This window comes from Apaloderma vittatum, unplaced genomic scaffold (genome assembly GCF_000703405.1).
Source record: "Apaloderma vittatum isolate BGI_N311 unplaced genomic scaffold, ASM70340v1 scaffold900, whole genome shotgun sequence".
NCBI classification, from domain to species: Eukaryota; Metazoa; Chordata; class Aves; order Trogoniformes; family Trogonidae; genus Apaloderma; species Apaloderma vittatum.
In genome coordinates, this window is record NW_009693778.1 from 69,915 (window position 1) to 87,714 (window position 17,800).

The 17,800-nt window shown below is 37.5% G+C and overlaps 1 protein-coding gene across 3 annotated transcripts in view; it reads right to left on the bottom strand.

The window, feature by feature from the left end:
* The window catches only part of FAT1 (FAT atypical cadherin 1), a 96,087-nt gene that overhangs the window by 32,715 nt on the left and 45,572 nt on the right, over positions 1 to 17,800 (bottom strand). For all 3 annotated transcript variants that reach the window (XM_009864657.1, XM_009864642.1, XM_009864649.1), the window contains exons 4-8: positions 12,842 to 13,171; positions 12,104 to 12,314; positions 7,805 to 7,944; positions 1,289 to 1,564; positions 859 to 1,069 (exon numbers count right to left, since the gene is read on the bottom strand). In XM_009864657.1, the coding sequence (XP_009862959.1) occupies positions 859 to 1,069; positions 1,289 to 1,564; positions 7,805 to 7,944; positions 12,104 to 12,314; positions 12,842 to 13,171 (1,168 nt within the window). The remainder of the gene's footprint in view (positions 1 to 858; positions 1,070 to 1,288; positions 1,565 to 7,804; positions 7,945 to 12,103; positions 12,315 to 12,841; positions 13,172 to 17,800) is intronic.

Sequence of the window (17,800 nt, forward strand, 5' to 3'; positions counted from 1 at the left end):
GGGCCTTAGTAATATCAGGTTTGTATCTAGGTTTACTGGACTGAACCAAAATTCACTTCAGTCTGTAAAAGAACTCTGTCAATGTCATCTTGTGTTCACACTATTCGAAACTGCCATCATTTGAATTGTTTTGTTACAGGCAGGTTCAGAAAGACACCCTGATGCTAAAAACAAGCAGCAGCATCTAACACTCTTCTCTGGCCTGCAATCTGAAAAGAACCTTAGTGTCAAATTCACCAGCTATTAAAGAATTTCTTATATATTATTGAGCTATAATAGCAGTCCTACTATAAAAAAATCAGCCAGGGGGAACCATGCAAAGCAATCTCTTCCTTGTTACACCTATCAGAACCTTTAACTTAACAACTTAATGGTCCCAGTTTTTAAGTATATGGATACAAGTTATTTTTGAGCTCCTTCCTTTCACATTGTGCTAAACACAAAAGCACTTGTCTTGGGTTCTCACTCTTTTCATCAAATCCTTGCTTTGCCTATGCCACATAAGATCACTTATACTATCAAAAAAGAATGGTAGGGGGTTGTTTCAGACCTGAATTTAATGCTTCTGCAATTTCTAAGGAGCACACCCCTCTTAAGGGTTTAAAAGTAACTTCTTCTACTAGCACTGCTACTAAAATGTTCAAATGTATCTCAAGGATAATACAAATAGCTAACGGAGGGAAGTGAGTATATGTTATTGCAATTTACTTTTAAACGCTCTTAAATGCATTTCACAGAATACGACACATACACCTGAACTGCTCTCTTTTCATAGCTATATTTTTACATGTCTCCAGTTGAAACAAAGTATCAGCAAGCAGTGCTTCAAAATAAACTGAAGATGTAAGGTCAAAATACCTGATTCAATAGAGTACACAATTTCTGCATTTTTTCCTTTATCCTTATCTAATGCTGTAACCTGGAGTACTGCTGATCCAACAGCTGCTGACTCATACACCCGTCCTTCATAGGAAGAGCTGGTGAACCACGGAGCGTGATCGTTTGTGTCACTAACATTAATGATGATTCTAGCATAGTTGCGCTTTACAGGAACATCTTGATCTCGAACCTGAAACAGTTAGCATATTATTAGTAATTAGCACTGTTATTCCAGTAGTTCATCAAATATTAGTTGTAACTCAACATTCAATCTGTACCAGTCATCAAGACAAAGACTGCATGCAAATTAACCACATAAGTAAATGTTTGAATTAAGAGGGCAAATGAAAAAGACATTAAAGAAGATCTGTTTGTTATTGATTACAGAAGAAATTTTCTGTTTATTTACCATTACTGTGAGAATATGCTGGTTCATTGTCTCATGATCCAGTTTCTCTGAAGTATAAAGAGAGCCAGTTGCAGGGTCCAGACGAAATTTTTTAAGGCTGATGGGATCAGTGCTGCCTTGCATTGTATAAATCAGTTTATTCTTCTCATCTCTGTCCGTGGCACTGATTTGCAGAATTTCTGTCTCTGGTGCAGTGTCTTCAGGTATAACAACTTCATATTTTGAAGCAGAAAACTGAGGCCTGTGATTATTTGTGTCTATAACTTTGATGTACACCTGAAATGATACAATGGGAAGGGGGAAGGCATTGATGATATTTGAGAAACAGAGATAAAAAGAGGGTATTTCATTAAAAATCAGATCATAATACTGAAATAATTCCAGCCTAAGATATTTTAGTTTTCACGGAGGGGGAGAGATCTAAGAGGTGTAGGGAAAAGGGAAGAAGAATCTTACTAAGCACAAATCTGCCTCACCTGCCCAAGTCAAACCAGAAATCTATATGGTTACTCTACATAGAGGCAAACTGATTAATGGAAGTGAGATCCTGAGAATAAAAAGGACTTGAGATAACTGTATTGTAACACACAGAAGTCCTCCCAAAAACTGGGATATTGCCCTCTCTGGCAGGTGAAATTACTGTCACCAGAAAGAATATTTTCATGGAAAATTTCACTTGGATAATAAAGAAAAATAAAAAAATAGGAAATAAGCTAATTATTTGGCATATTGATAAAATCCCTTGTGAGATGTTGCTACAGAAACTAAGGAGTTTGTTTCTTCCAGAGATTAGAAACTGATTAAAGAAAGGAAACAAAGAGCTGGAATAAATATTAAGAAAAAGTGTCAAATTTGATGAATTTAAATAAAAATTGCTGTTTAAGTTCATGTCTTCCCCTCTGCCAAAATGAGGAAATATAGAAACGTAGGTCAAAATCAGAAGTGAGAGGGTATGCGATTCCCGAGCAACTATGTTAGATAAATCTTCGGAGCAGAAGACGTGGCCATCAATGCTGCCAGTGCTACACAAAACAAGCACAGGAAAACAGCATTTTGCGGAGCACCATAGAAAAAAATGAGCAAAGTAGTAAGCTAAATGCCAGGAATGTAGTGTCTGTGAAATCACCATTGACACCTGCAAGACTAACCGCACAGACAACAAACCAGCTTAGCTGATCTGTTGATCACACCATCAGAAGGACTCGGTATCAGCTTCCCCTGGTATTGGCTAGTGCGGCAGTCAAAACGACCTTACTGCTAAACACATAAGGAGACATCCTTCCAAAAAGTACTGTCAAGGTAAGCAGATAAGGAGAGAGCTCCTTAAAATGCAGACCACTATTAAATATGAATTATTAAAAAACATATCACTATGGTATAAACATAATGACTCAGTCACTACAAGTGGATGCTGAGGTATTCCATTACTTGTCAAATTTCTTGTGCAGGTATGCAGTTTTTCTCCACACTGGTAAACAAATATAAATACAGAATACAAATACACAATTTGATCTATTAGTGCAATCATTTTGACTATACCTCAAATCCAAAGTTTATTTCAGATTCAAGTGAAAGGTGTTTTATCTATATAGTTTAGGATTCATTTCTCACTCACCGATGCTGTTACTCTATGGCCCTCCACAGATTCTGGTGGACAAGAGTAACATGAATCAACAGGTACCATTTTGGTAACCTGGATAACTGCGTGCTGGGTTGCTTTAATATGGGGAGTAGAGGACTGGGAAAAAGAAACTATTCCCCTCTATTTGACACTTGCTGGTGGGACTGTAGATCCACTACAGTTTTGGGCCCTGCAGTCTCAGAGAGATCGTGACAAACTGCAATGAACCCAGTGAAGGAATGTTAAAACCAGCGGGGCTCTAGAAGCCCTCCATCTATCATGTGAAGGGAGGGCTGCAGGAAAGAGAGCCAGACTCTACTCACAGACGCCCAGTGAAAGCACAAGACTTGACACTCGTAAGCTCCAGTAAGGGAAACTACAATCAGATGTAAGAAAAAATATTTTCAAGGAGAGTTGCTAAACATTGTGATAAAAGCCTGTCATCTCAGGCACTTAGAACCTGACAAGTCCCTCAATGGCTTGATTCAACTTTGCAGTTTGCTCTACTCTGAGCAGGAGTTTTAACCAGATGAACTCCAGGGACTCCTTTCAATCTAAACTATTAAATAAATGTCCTAAGGAATCCTTCCTTTCAAGACAGGGCTTTTTACTGATGCTGAGTGACAGGTTCTAGATGTGCAATTTCCTTTTATATGTAAGAGGACCAACTTTTCAGGTAAACTCTTACAGCCTTCAAATCGAACAAAAAAGACCTAAAGTAATAACTGTGAGCAATTTTAAAGACTCCTATAGAAAAATACAGGTTTGTGTGAACAAAATTAATGAAGAGCTTGTGTTATTCTAAAGTAATACGTATAACAATAAAAAGAGCTACAGAGCATTTCTCAATGAAATTATAAGATTAAATTCAAATGAAATATGCAACTTCTTTATTAAGAGATAATATTAGTATGTTAAAGATGCACACTATAGCAAAGTTGGACGTTAACAGACCATAATGTGACCTCTGAAACAAAATTGTCTGCAACTAAAGAAACCTGACTTATTTTGCAAGGCTATGCAAGGGCTGTATTGCACAACTGCCCTCTACTCAGAGATGTCACTGTGAGTGATGCAACCTGGTTATGCAGAAAGAACAAAACAGCCCAGGATTATTTAGGGGAAGGACTTGGAATCTATTAATTATTTGACAGGTGAAACCTAAATTTGCATAGGAAAGCATTCATTACTAGTAAGTTATAGAGAAGGTATGTTCCATTGACAAAACAAACTCAGTGTGCAATATTTAAACACGATGTTCCTTTGGATTCTTTTAATCTGACTATTCATTTGCCAATTCTCTGTGGAGTTTAAAAATTTCCCTCCCTCTCCATTCATAGCTACATGATAGGTACATTGATGTGTTTATAATCGTTTTCATAAACAAAAAGTTGTATTATCCAGAGATAATTTAACTGCATTCCAGTTCTAAAATGTCTCTGTGCAGCAGTGTGATCACGAGCAAAAATGCACATTTAATCAATGAAGAATACTCTTTCATTCCCAAAGCATAATATCCATATAAATTTTATATAACCTAAGATTAAATATTCTGCAATTACATAGCAATAAGTAAAATGCTGCAATTAGCTTTAAACCATCTTAAGTATTACTTGCAACGAAAAAAATTGGACTCAGCAATGACTGCAAGTGGCTATACTTGGGAACAGGGTTATTTTCTCTTCTTTTTGTTTCCTCCCTAAATAGTTTATATATTGCTACTTACAGCTTGTGAATAAACTTTTATATTTCAGGGCAAAACATTATAAAACAAAAACATAAGTACATTGTTTTGTTTTTCTAATGATACTCCTTTCTCAATGTGTGACACTAGTCATCTCTAACATCATCTATCACTCATCGCTACTGTAGGCCTGGAATTTGTTTGTCCTTGTTTTGCCTCATGCATTTGGCATTTAGATGCATGCAAAATTCTAACAGCCTCCCCGCCTACTCCTGCTGTATTTTTCAAAAAAGCTATTTAACTGAAGTCTTAAAAAGATTCAAATGCTCTACAGATGTTAATGGGCTGAGGCCAGCAAACGCCTTCTAGTTTAAAATCAGATTCTATACACTGCTTTTACATAATAAGATTTTCATTTCTTGTCCCCTTCCCCAACGTCTTGAAATGTCATTTTCGTTTTCCAATTAAACATAAAATTACTTAATCTGCTGTTAATCAAGGTCTGTTAAATTGTTTGCTGTATTTCCAATGTTTACAGAAATTACTCTGTAATCCAAAAGCTGTGTATGGCATATTGCTATTCCTAATATATACATTCAGTACTCAGAATTTCTTTTGACTTGTGCTCCATTTTAACTGTTTATCAGCTCTTAGAAGAATCCAACACCACATCAACACTCAAATCATTATTTTTAATCATCATTATTTCAGCAGTGATTAATGGAATTTACACACTGGCAGCCACAAATCACACCTTCGACTTCGATTTCATATCAACATGTTTAATTCCCCTGAAGTTGAACCTCATCTGAAATGCATCTTTTTTTTGTCATGGTCCCAAGGACTGCCTTAACAGATCAGTCCATTTGGGTGGGCCAGGAGTTACAGTGTGAGATAAAAGAATTAGTTAAAAATCAGGAGCTTGTTCATGCACCAACAGATACAGAGTTTGAACTAATACATGCTCCTCAGTCTATAAACCACAGTAACATGAGACTCAAATGGCAACAGCATAACTTGTGCTGATTCCAGAAGCAGGGGAAAAGGAAAGACACTGCAAAGGAAGTCTTTGTGCTTGCTTGTAACAGAAACCACAACCCCTGCTCCTGCCAATTCTGGCTGAGAGGGGAAAGGCACCAAAGAAAATCATACAAAGAGCCATCACAGAAATGAGGCGATAAATTTGAGACTACTACTCCAATTCTTCTGCTGAAGAATGGTTATATCATTCACTCAGCTTTACAAAATGATAAAATAACAAATTCCTTTAAAGTAATTGGACAAAAGCTATGATACGCACTTCTGAGGACTAACTAAATCGCATAACCCAGAGGAAGAGAAGGGGTGAAGTGTTAAAGTGTTTTTGTGACCTTCCAATTCCCGGTTGTCCCAGAAGACTAAGCAGATTACGGTTCAATTGTGACAGCTCAGGACATCTATGTAAATGCAGCTATAAAAGCAGCAGTGCTGGATAGCATATCTGCAGTCTTCGAGACCACATATTCACTCTTTACTAGTCCCCAGGCTACCCCAACAGTCTCTGCATGGTGGCATTTTTTACTGCATTCTTGGGAGTGGGCTGAAGTGTGTGTGGAGAGCTGCTTGCAGTCTTTCTGACTTTACTGGCAAAGGGAATTCTTTTTTTAGCTGGCTTTGGGTTTCATAGAATGGCCTTAGCTGGACGAGACCTTAGAGATTTTTCTTCTATTTCTTTTCAAACTAATTCATACCTTCTACAGAGCATTCTGTGATTGGTAAAAATGAATGTGATACCACTATGCGATAATTTTTACAGCAAAATTCCCCAAACCTTTTATAGTGGTTACCAGCACCAGAAGCAATGGCACCATAGCTACGATAGCAGCAAGTTCTGTCTGGGGGACATGCTGTTGTGTTTGGAGATTCATGGTCTAGAATAACACCTCATTGTCATCATTAAAAGAAAAGGCAGCTTTCCAAGGAAACTGCTAACTGTGCCATCTTCTACTATCGAATTTAGTCTATCTGACCTATCAAGCCTCCAGACGTGCAGTCAGCTCAGTAAAGAGTCTGTTTTTAAATCCTACACATTGACAAGAAATATTCTTCCCTCTGGTCAAAAGGAGAAAGACAACATATAAGACATTAGAAAAGACAACAGAAAAACAGATGTACTGCACAGAAGCTGAGCAAGAACCTGTGTTCATAACACAGATTTCCACATACAGAAAAGACAGCAACAACCCACTTAGTCCTCATGAGCTCAAAGAATAGTAAGTAACACAGACACATCACTGTCCCAAGTCTTAAATCACTAAATAAGTGCTTTCCTTTCTATATGGAAGAAAAGTGGACCTCCTCTGTGTTCATGGCTCCATTCAGAACAACCTCAGCTAAATCTTACTTCCGAAGATATTCAGGTTCTGGGCTGGGGAAAGAAACTAGTTGGGAAAACCATAAGGGATATTTATTATAACCTACTTTACTATGAGTTGTTTTTCTAGTAGTATCACAAAAGTCTTCTGCCTTGCGAACTTCTTAGTCCAACTGCAAAGAACTGCCACCACCATGGAGACTTAGTAGAGAGGTATTTTTAAAAAAATTTGTCTGAGATTAATGCTCTTTGGAAAGTTCTTGGCAATCTGTACCTCCACTGAAGGTAAAAGAAAATGCTATCATCAAAACCTTGTTTCTATCTGTAAAACATGCAGGATGAACACCTCAGTTTCATAAAACCAAAACTTGGACATGGTACAATTTGTCATCCACAGATCTTCACGGAGCTGGGTGGGGAGACAGACAGACACACCAAACAACCTTACAATGGCAGTCTTTTAAATCTCGAGCAAAGTAATCACATTATTTGGTGATTTCGAGGGAGCTGGATAAAGAGGGGTAATTCAGATAAGTATTAATCCTTTTCTTGTGAGTAAATCATGCATGGACGGGCTTAGTTTATGCTTTCATTTATTCAGCTAATGTAGGAACATGATATAACTTAAAAGCTGCTTATTCTGACTATAGTGTAGTAACGTACAACCTTCCACCTGGACTACCAAACAACATGGCTCTACAAATACCAAAATCCAACACTTAGGCAGAGGCTCTAATTTATATAAACCATATGCATCATTCAGGATGAAAAAAATGGTAAAGAGAAAATGCAACACTGTCCCCATCCCCTAGCTAAAAATTTCTTCTTCTAGAAGCGCTTCATTAGAAAGTCCATTACCTGAGTGCTGATAGATCTGGTTCCATCTGTTGCCTCTACTGTCAAGTTGTAATTTGATTTCTGCTCTGCATCAAGAGGTCTAGCGACAATGATAGTTCCAGTGCCCTTGTCCACATCAAATCGACTGTCATAGTTGCCACCTTGTTTAGGAAATTGGGAGAGGGAGAAGTTTGTAAAACTTTTTCATTGTTCATAAAAACAGTTTGTAAAACTGTTTCATTGTTTTCATGTATGAACATGTTCTGTCTTCAGATGTTTAATGAAGGTGGAGCTGTATACACATACACTTATTTTTGTGTATGTGTGTGTATATATATACATATACACACACACACACACTTACTTTAAACCCTTTCCTTTTTTTCCTGGTAATGCAATATGCTGCTACCTACAGATATTTAAAACTGACTAGTTTTGGACAAAGCTGATTTGTCTGGCTCATGGAAAGCTGGCAGGTAGATTCTTAACAAGATTCTCTAATTTTAAAGCAGAATTTAAAGATTCCAAATAGCAGGAAACTGAGAACTAGCAGGTGAAATACAATAGTTTATTTTGTGCAGACTGTCAGACTGATTAGTAAAAACACACTTTGTATCAAAATAAATGAAAATCCCAAAACAGACAGCCAAATTTGCGTCTTTTGGATCAGCGTACAAACTAATACACTTGTAAATTACTATAAATAGGGTTGAAAAATCTACAGTACTGAGCATCTAAAGAACTCACTAATTGCTAAAGATGAGGAGGACTCAGAAAAGTGCTAAATACTTAAATGCCCAATGTCTAAATATGGCCAAGCTCCTTTTCTGAAGCAAATCATCCTCCCCTGTGAAACTTTCACATTACCCTTTGAAATATAGCTAATAACTATGCAGATCAATAGCTACAGTTAGTCATTTAAATATATAATTGATCATCATCACACTACCCCAAGCAGATTGTCATGAGAATACAATGTCCATTAAGTCCAACTATTGTTAGCGATGATAAAATACTGCCATTTAATTACAATTGCTTTAGACCTCTCAATAAACTGCCTAAAATAGAGGAATCAATTTTTCATTTCGGTCAAGCCAGTGCTAAATATGGCAAACCAATTTCTCCTAATTATGTGCATGTTTTTTTCTAATTATATTTTACAAGGATAGCATTCAGATATCATGAATGCCTTTTTTTTTTTTTTAAAGACTTTTTAAATGGTATGTTTTAGAAATCACTAAATGCCTCTTATAAAAAGCCAAGGCTAGAAGCGAGAGGATGATGTTCCGAAAGTTGCAAATTGATACTTAATGCAAGAAAGAACAACAAATATTGATACGGGCCCCCATTCACATGTAAAAAGAATTTCATCTTTAGAAGGTTCCATTGCACAACAGACATATCAGTTTCGGAAAGATGGGCTGTATTCTGCTTCACTGGATTTTAGGTATTTGATAATGACAAAGACAATGTAATTTTTCTAGTTTCACTGAAAGCCAACTCCTCTTACTGGCCCAGCGGCAGTTTCTGAATCACACAAATGGATATAACCTGGACAGCAGGAAAGGCAGCATCTTTTAACAGGCATACTTGAAGTTTTTTTAACAGGTTTTGTGCAAGATCTCACCTTCAGAAAGTGAGTCTCTAGCTTTCTTTCACAGCTGGCATTCAATAACATTTTCTTGGATGGCTCAGTAAAGTCATCTCCATTTGAAGGGAAGGCAGGGTGAACAGGTATGAATCTGTTCATTCAGTTTCTGATTCAAGGGCGAACTCGCTAATTGGGTTTTTTTTCTTCCTTATCAAGCAATACACAAAGGGCTTGCCTAATATGGTGGTATCTGGTAATCCACTGAAGCAGAACTTGACCCAAACTTGTGCATCCGGTACACTGAAAGTGTAACAGCAACAATTTTGGCCAAAGCCAAAACTGGATGCTCTGAATTGATGCTGTACAAATGTAATGATGACAAAACGAAACAAAAACGAACCTGTCACAAATGCAACTGTGAGCACTTTGATTTCCGAAGGGTTAATAAAATAAATATTTTATAAATGTACGCTTTCATTTCAGATCTCATAATCTGGTAATAAATTATGTGATCTCAGCAGATACCTTCTGCTGTACAGTTCAGGTCACAAGCCATCTGTAAGATGTAAAATACTTCACTAGCAAGCTTGTCTCCTGGCTCAGCCAAAAAGAAAGAAAGCATGGAAAGCAAGCACAGAACACAAAGGAAAGCCGTCAATCAAATTAATTCATGCTATTAGAAACAGTCAAAGAGGGCAGTAAAGTGACCACCTGTAAGAGCACCCAATAACTTCCCAACATGATCACATAGAAAATTTTCCAAAATACTTTTACTGAGAAACAGTCAAAATAGAATGGCTTATTTTACAGCGCATGGACAAGTTCTGCTCCCTTCCCTTGGATTTTTCTGTATATATCTTTCTAAAAATAGCAGGAAAAGATCATCTGTTTTCTGTGTTAAGCATACAGTGGAAAGTCTATAAACTGTGCTGCATGCTTGGAAGGAGCAAATCAACACTATCATCAGAATCCTCTTCAGATGTACACACTACTCAAGATTGCACAGCAGTTGAAGCAAACTAAAAAGAGCAATAGAAAAGCATATCCCAAATCTAATGAACAAATTTTGCTAATAAAAGACCCCAGGAAACACCACTGCTGTACTCTGTGGAGATTCTCCGAGGCTCCTTCTATCTACTTTTTCTTTCATCTCCATGAACCATTCAGCTTTTCCTGACAATATCCCTCTCTTAATCTTTACTTTAATGGACTCCTCCTGGTCTATGGATGTTTCTGTTTGCTGTTGACTGGATAACCCTGTTTGAATGGGAGAACACGGAACCTTCTCCTCTCTCCTGCTCACTTAAATTATATTTGCTGCTTTTCTACTTCCATGTCTACGTGTGCATATGCTTGGGAGACCAGAAAAAGAGCAGGCTCGATTCCAAAATGCCTCTAATGCAGAGTTTTGCCCCTATGAGAATGCAAGAAGACATCTTGAACTCTTCATTCCCTCTAAACAGCTGTATGGATATCTAAACCCTTGGTTTGTCTAAATGCAAACACTTTTTATTCAACTATGATATATATTTGGACAAGAACTAATTTTTTTTATTTCCCAGAATATATTAGAAAGAACCATTAAAAAATTCTGTGTAAATATTTAATACATTAGCAATGACTATATCACCACAGGTTGTTCAAGCACGAAGCTCAACTTTAGGGAAGAGTTGTGTCTGCTCCCATGTGCTTGGAAGTTTTCTGAGAACACTCTTAAGTTTTTTGGCATTTATATATTCCTGCTACATACATCACTTTTACAATCTTTGGTTTTAACTGTTGTTCTCAGAATCTCTTAGGAAATACGAAGGAGCAAAACAGACCTTTAAAATAACTAACTTTTTTAAGAAATAACACAAAAAAATGCTCTCCCCAACTTAACACTGTAATCGTGGCTAAAATTTTCAGTAGTAATCAAGCTGGAAAAGATCCTTCTTTCTTTTGTGGATGTGGTGGAAAACCCCCAAACTGACAGCATTATCTGAATCCTGGAAACAGTTTACTAGGAGATACCTCTCCTGAAATAAGGTTGTGCTATTCTCCTTGATTCCAAAGCACATGACAGAACTTGTTTTTAGTATTGGCTATATAGTGAACATTGTGTACCCTGGTACTCATAGATCTAGCAAATAAGTCTAAAATTAAAAAGAACTGCTGATTAAAAAGTATTGCTGTCACCACAGCACCAACAAAGAGCCATATTACTTTTCAGAATTCCCCTTTCAATGGTAGAGGCCAAGGTATAATATAATAGGAGGAATATGCACAGGGAGAAGTTTGCTAGGGTTAGGAACATTGCAAGCTTTATTTTTAGTACTGAATCAAGCGACAACAAACTGAGAAGCAGCCCAGAGGACAAGAAATCAATGTGAACACGATAACCTCTCTTTCTTTTGCAGAAAACTGACATTTTGGTTTTTTCCCCTACCCTACAGTCTATGAGATTGATTTGATTAGTTTTAATTGCACTGACAGAATATTCATAAGTCCTTCTCAAAACTGCAACACAGCAGGTATTTTGCAATTTATTTTTTTGATATACAGTGGCACTGATAAAAAATTAAGTTATTTTGATTTATAACAAAATACGAGAAAAAGTACAGCTAAAGAATGCCAAAACTTTGCATCACTTAGAATAGCGATTAAGAAACCAAGCTGCAATGAGCCCTCCAGTATCTCAAACTCCACGCATTTGTTTCTAATAATAAAAGCCTGTAAGGCATCCTTACCCGTTATGTCAAACCAAAGTGGTGTTCCAAGAGGTTCAACAGCTATTACACCAATCATGTGAGCAACCGGGTCACTTTCCATCACCGTAAAAGAAAAAAATGCTTCCTCAAAATAAATGGGCTCTGTGGGTGGGACAGGTTTTGGAATCCATTCTATGTGAAGCCGTGTAGTCGACGATTTTTGCGGACGACCATTATCTACAGCTTTAATCTGTGAAACAGACACATCTTTTAGGCTACAGGACCACATAAATCACTATGTCACATAAATGGAAAAGCAGTAATAAGCTCCAAGCATGTTTGCTTGTGTGAGATATATCCAAAAAGGTTAAGTGTCTCTCAAAGTGCCACTTGCCCTTCATTATCTGGGCAGCAAATAGAAAAAAAGTATGCAGCACCTGATAAAAGCACGAACTGTTACCATAAATTCACTTTTATTTTGCTTTCACCCTGTAAGAGTCAAACTGATTGTTTATGTTTCCTCATCATGTTCATTATCTGTCATGTTCTGGAAAAGAACACAGCAGCTTCTTGATTCACTTTCTCAATATAAACATCCAAAATCATCCTTTAAAAATAAACCAAACCAAACACACGCATAAAATAGTATTTCTGTATTTGTTGAAGTTTTCTTACTTCAGACACTGCAGTCACCTGTCAGCTACTGAACAAGAAGTGATGAGAATACAGAAAAGAGAACACTTCACGTCATTCACGATATGCAAGATTTTGACTCACTGAAAGGATATCATAGTCCCTTGCTGCAGAAACCTTCTTTGATGAAACCACTCCAGTTTTCGGTTCAATAAAGAATTTGCCATGTTCATCACCATCTTCAATGCTGTAAGAGATCTCTGCATTGGGGCCTTCATCTTTATCCGCAGCAATAACTCGATAGATTGGGTCTCTCCGAGCAGTTCTCTCTCGTTCTGGCTTAACACGCTCTGGAAGGCGAATTTTGTAGAACTTCTGCAAGAACTGAGGCTTATTGTCGTTCTCATCTAAGACTTTCACAATCACCCGTGCAATTGTTGATTTTGCAGGAATACCATTGTCTGTCACTGTTACCTGGTTTTATTAAAAACGATATAGTTAGCATTCCAAACACAGTCCTTCCCCAACACTGCTCTTTTTAAATCAGATTTTCCCACAACTGCCTGTGACAACTGTGAAGTAATTCCCTAACTTCAGTTACTTAAAGACCACTGTATTAAGCTATTTAGTGAATATTTACAAAAGACACCACAGAAGTTTACTCAGCTATCTAATATTTTGACACAATGTAGGAGTTGATATATGTATACTAAATCTATTTCACTATTTTGCAGAATTGTAACCGAAATATTGAGTAAAGGAACAGCACACAAGTTCAGTATCTCTGATAATAGCTAATAATATCTTCATAAAAGTAATAATATCTTCATATAGTTTCAGCCTAGTGTTTCTTTTCCATTTAATAATTTGGTTTTACACCTCAAAAGATGCAATTCCTAAGAATACAGACAGGCCTATTACTAAAAATACCTTATATTTTAAGAAAAAAAGTTACTATCTTGTTTGAAAGAAGCTTAAAAAACTCCTGCTTTTTAAGAAAAACATGTAACAATCTATTTCCAAGGACTAAACAAAATGGGACTTTAAAACAAGTCTGTTCTTCCAGCAATAGTCAAAATTTCTACTAAAAAGCCAGGAAATGAGTACAAAATCTTCTACAACATTAATTCTAGGACTGATCTTATGTTAGTTATTAGCATCTGCAGTGAAGAAAAATATTACAGAAGTAAGAGCTATGTTAATCTGAAGTTAGAAAACAGAGGAAAAAAAAAATCCTTATCTACTGGAGAAGGGTCAAACTGATGGAAAACCTTACTTCATTTATAGAACCTTATTACCTTAAATCTTACTGGTTAATAAGGGGAAATATGAGCATACGTAAATTACTTTAGCACCTCTTTCAAAGAAGAAAAAGATGGGGAGTGGTTATATTCCCACTTCCTGCAACAGCTCGATTAGTAGCAGAATTACAAAATCAGACCCATCATTTTTCTGGCCACACCCTGACATCCACATACAACCTAATGGGCTCAGACATACATCAGGCACTGTCAAGGGAAAGTTTTGCTGCTATCACATAAAGCATTTAAAACAAATACAAATTCCTCACAGTTTTACCTGACTTCTAGCAATTTAGTGAAATCCTACTTCCTGAAAGGGACGTTTTAAAAAAAATTGGCATTAAGGAATAATGATAGGTTTTGTGGCTGGTTGGTTGTTGTTTTTTTTCTCCTTTGCCAATCTTTCATGTTCTTTTTCTTATTTTCTCTCTACTGTTGGGTTGTGTTTGGTTTTAGCTGTAAAATTTTCATCTTTGTGTCTCTCATCTTAAGAACAATTTTATGACTTTTCCATCCCTGGAAAAGTGATGGAGCAACTTATATTTGGTGCTGTCTCTAGGCACATCAAGGATAAGAAGGTCATTAGGAGCAGTCAGCATAGCTTTGCCAAGGGACAGCCACATTTGACCAACCTGATAGTCTTTTCTGAAACATAACCAGGTGGATGGATGGTGGCCATGCAGTGGATGTGGTCTATCTGGATTTCAGTAAAGCATTTGACACTGTTTCCCACAGCAACCTCATAGGTAAACTGAGGACATGTGGTCTGGATGACCGAGTACTGAGGTGGATTGTAAACTGGTTGAAGGGAAGAAGTCAGAGAGTTGTGGCCAATGGGACGGAGGCCTGTATCTAGTGGAGTCACTCAGGCGTCAGTACTGGGACCAGTGCTATTCCACATATTCATCAATGACCTGGATGAGGGATTAGGGTTGGACTAGATGATCTTTTGAGGTCCCTTCCAATCCCTAACATTCCTGATTCTGTGATCTGGTGTAGCACTCTTCCTCAGCCTTTCTATGGTCTTGCCTTCATCTTCTTTTTCTCACTATTTTTTTGAACTCTTTTAAAATCATCTTCCTTGACTTATCTTCATTATTACACAGAAATATAGAGGGATGTCTAAGGGTCATCTATGCCAGCTCTGCTACAATAAGAAGGAATTGATAAATGAAGAAAAAAAAATCAAACGCTCAATGTTTCTAACAAATTCTATGGGAAATGTGTTGCATTCTGCAGTTTCGTTTTGGTTTTGGGTTTGCGAGGAAGATGGGGACAAAGCTGGGAGAAAGCTCCATACAGAAGTCAGTTACTACAGCAGGACTGGGAAAACATTATAGGGAAGATACTGTTGGACTTGATGATCTTAAAGGTCCTTTCTGACCTAAATGATTCTATGATCCTAAGATCAGTGATGTGGAGAGTGTCACAAACAATGTCCTTAACCCCAGCAAAAAACCCTATGCACTGATATAGGATATTCCAGTTCCAAGAAGCTCACCCTAATTTGGGGAGAATAAGTGTTTTTCTTCAAGAATGTGGGTGGTGATTTCTCACTGTTTCTTAGGATGCCCTGGGAAATATGACTATGGAAAAAACATATGGACTCAAGTATAATATGGGATATAAAATAATGAAATGAATACTACTGGAAGACTAAAATTGAATTCCTGATGAAAAAATTAATTTACACTGACATGAATGAGGACATGATCAGACCTATCTTAAAAGAGAAGATTCCAAGCAGTAAAGAACAACTTGTCAGTTAACATAAAATGAACATTGTCCTGAGCCAAGCAGGAAAAATATGGCAAATTTAAGGAAAAACTAGTTTGAGTGCAATATCAGCTTTGAAGGCATTACTGACACAAACAGGATACTAAGATATGAGAGAATAACATGAAGCTAGCATAAAATAATTGCATTTAAAAAGTGCCAGTTGGCACTCAAAAAATAGTTATAAGTTAGAAAAAAAAGAATGGGGCATATTAATTACTATTATGGAAGCAGGAGTGCAATCAAGGATCAAATTTAATAGATAACAAGGAATAAACCTATGAACGCATCTGGTCAACATTTCAGTGCTCAATTAATTAGCCAGATGCTCAGCACTTGGCTAATAACGCTGCCCACCATTCTGTGCATTCCTGGGTTTCCTTTCAACATAAAACTAACAAATGGGAAAACTGCTACTTTGGGCCATGCTGTCTGTCAGTACAGCTCTGTCGTTAAAGAGTTCCTCCACTGGATATTTTGCAGACTTTTATTTAAAACTTTAACAGCCAGCTGGGATACAAAATGAAGGAAGAATGAAGAGTTGCATACGATACCAGCAGGCAATAACCAATATTCCAAACTACAGAGCAATTGGCTTAATTATCTTTACAGAGAATGCTGAAACCAGGAGGATTTACATACCATTGTGTGATACTGCAACCTTAAAAATACTTTTTCCAAGTTCTGTGCATGTTATCTTATTGTAACTTAGAAACTAATAAGCATGTACTGCCCATAACATTACACTGCCTAAAGTTTTGGCCCAGAACAAGTAGCCCACTCTCACACATTCCCTAGCCGTAGCCTAGACAATTCACACAATTCAGATACCATTCTAGTAGGCTAGTAGGTCAAGAAAGGTTCTCTTCTAGGGCCTGGTAGGTCAAGGGATTCTCCTCCCCCTCTACTCTGCCCTGGTGAGGCCACTTCTGGAACGTTGCGTATAGTTCTGGGCTCCTCAACTCAAGAAGGACAGGAAACTGCTTGAAAGGGTCCAGCACAGAGCCACAAAGATGATGAAGGGAGTGGAACATCTCCCTTATGAGGAAAGGCTGAAGGAGTTGGGTCTCTTTAGCTTGGAGAAGAGGAGACTGAGGAGTGGCCTCATTAACGTGTACAAATAAGTAAAGGGGGAGTGTCAGGAGGATAGAGCCAGGCTCTTCTCAGTGATGTACAATGATAGGACAAGGGGCAACAGGTAAAAGCTGGAGCATAAGAGGTTCCACAAAAACAAGAAGAAAAACTTTTTCACTGAGAGGGTGAGAGCACTGGAACAGGCTGCCCAGGGAGGTTGTGGAGTCTTCTCTGGAGACATTCAAAACCTGCCTAGATGCATTCCATCCTGCATATCCTACTGTAGGTGATCCTGCTCTGGCAGGGGGGTTTGGACTAGATGATCTTTTGAGGTCCCTTCCAACACCTAATATTCTGTGATTCTCAACAGGCACCTTGAACATGGCCACCCTGTTCTGAGGATAAGGTATAAGCTATCAAAGCCATGCTGTGCCAGGTGGCTTCAGGGTCAGAGAATGATTCACAGCCCATTTATTGTATATAAATCAGTAAAAAAAAAGACAAAAAAAAAACCCCAAAACCAAACCAGCACAAGATGCATACAAGTCACAATATACCAATTTCACAACCAATATACATAGCAGTGGACAAGAAATAAGATATAATTGACAAAGTGCTCCAGATTTATGGAGGTAATTTAAAAATAAAAATATAGTGACTTTAAAATTTACAGGAATAACCTATCTAGTACTAAATCACTCAATTAACATTGCTACTACTACTCCTAGAACACTCTGCAGTGGTAATTCCAGCCTATTGCTACTTAGGCGCAAAGAATTCTGTCCAAATATACAGAAATGAAAATAATGATAAAAATCCACTCCAAGAGCTGCATTAAACCTGCTTGCAATGCCCCAAACGGACAGCAATGGGCCACAAAGACTTTGTCAGAAGGATAGTTTGTGCTGTCAAGGAATACATTCACCTCCAAGTCTAGGCAGTCCTCGCATTC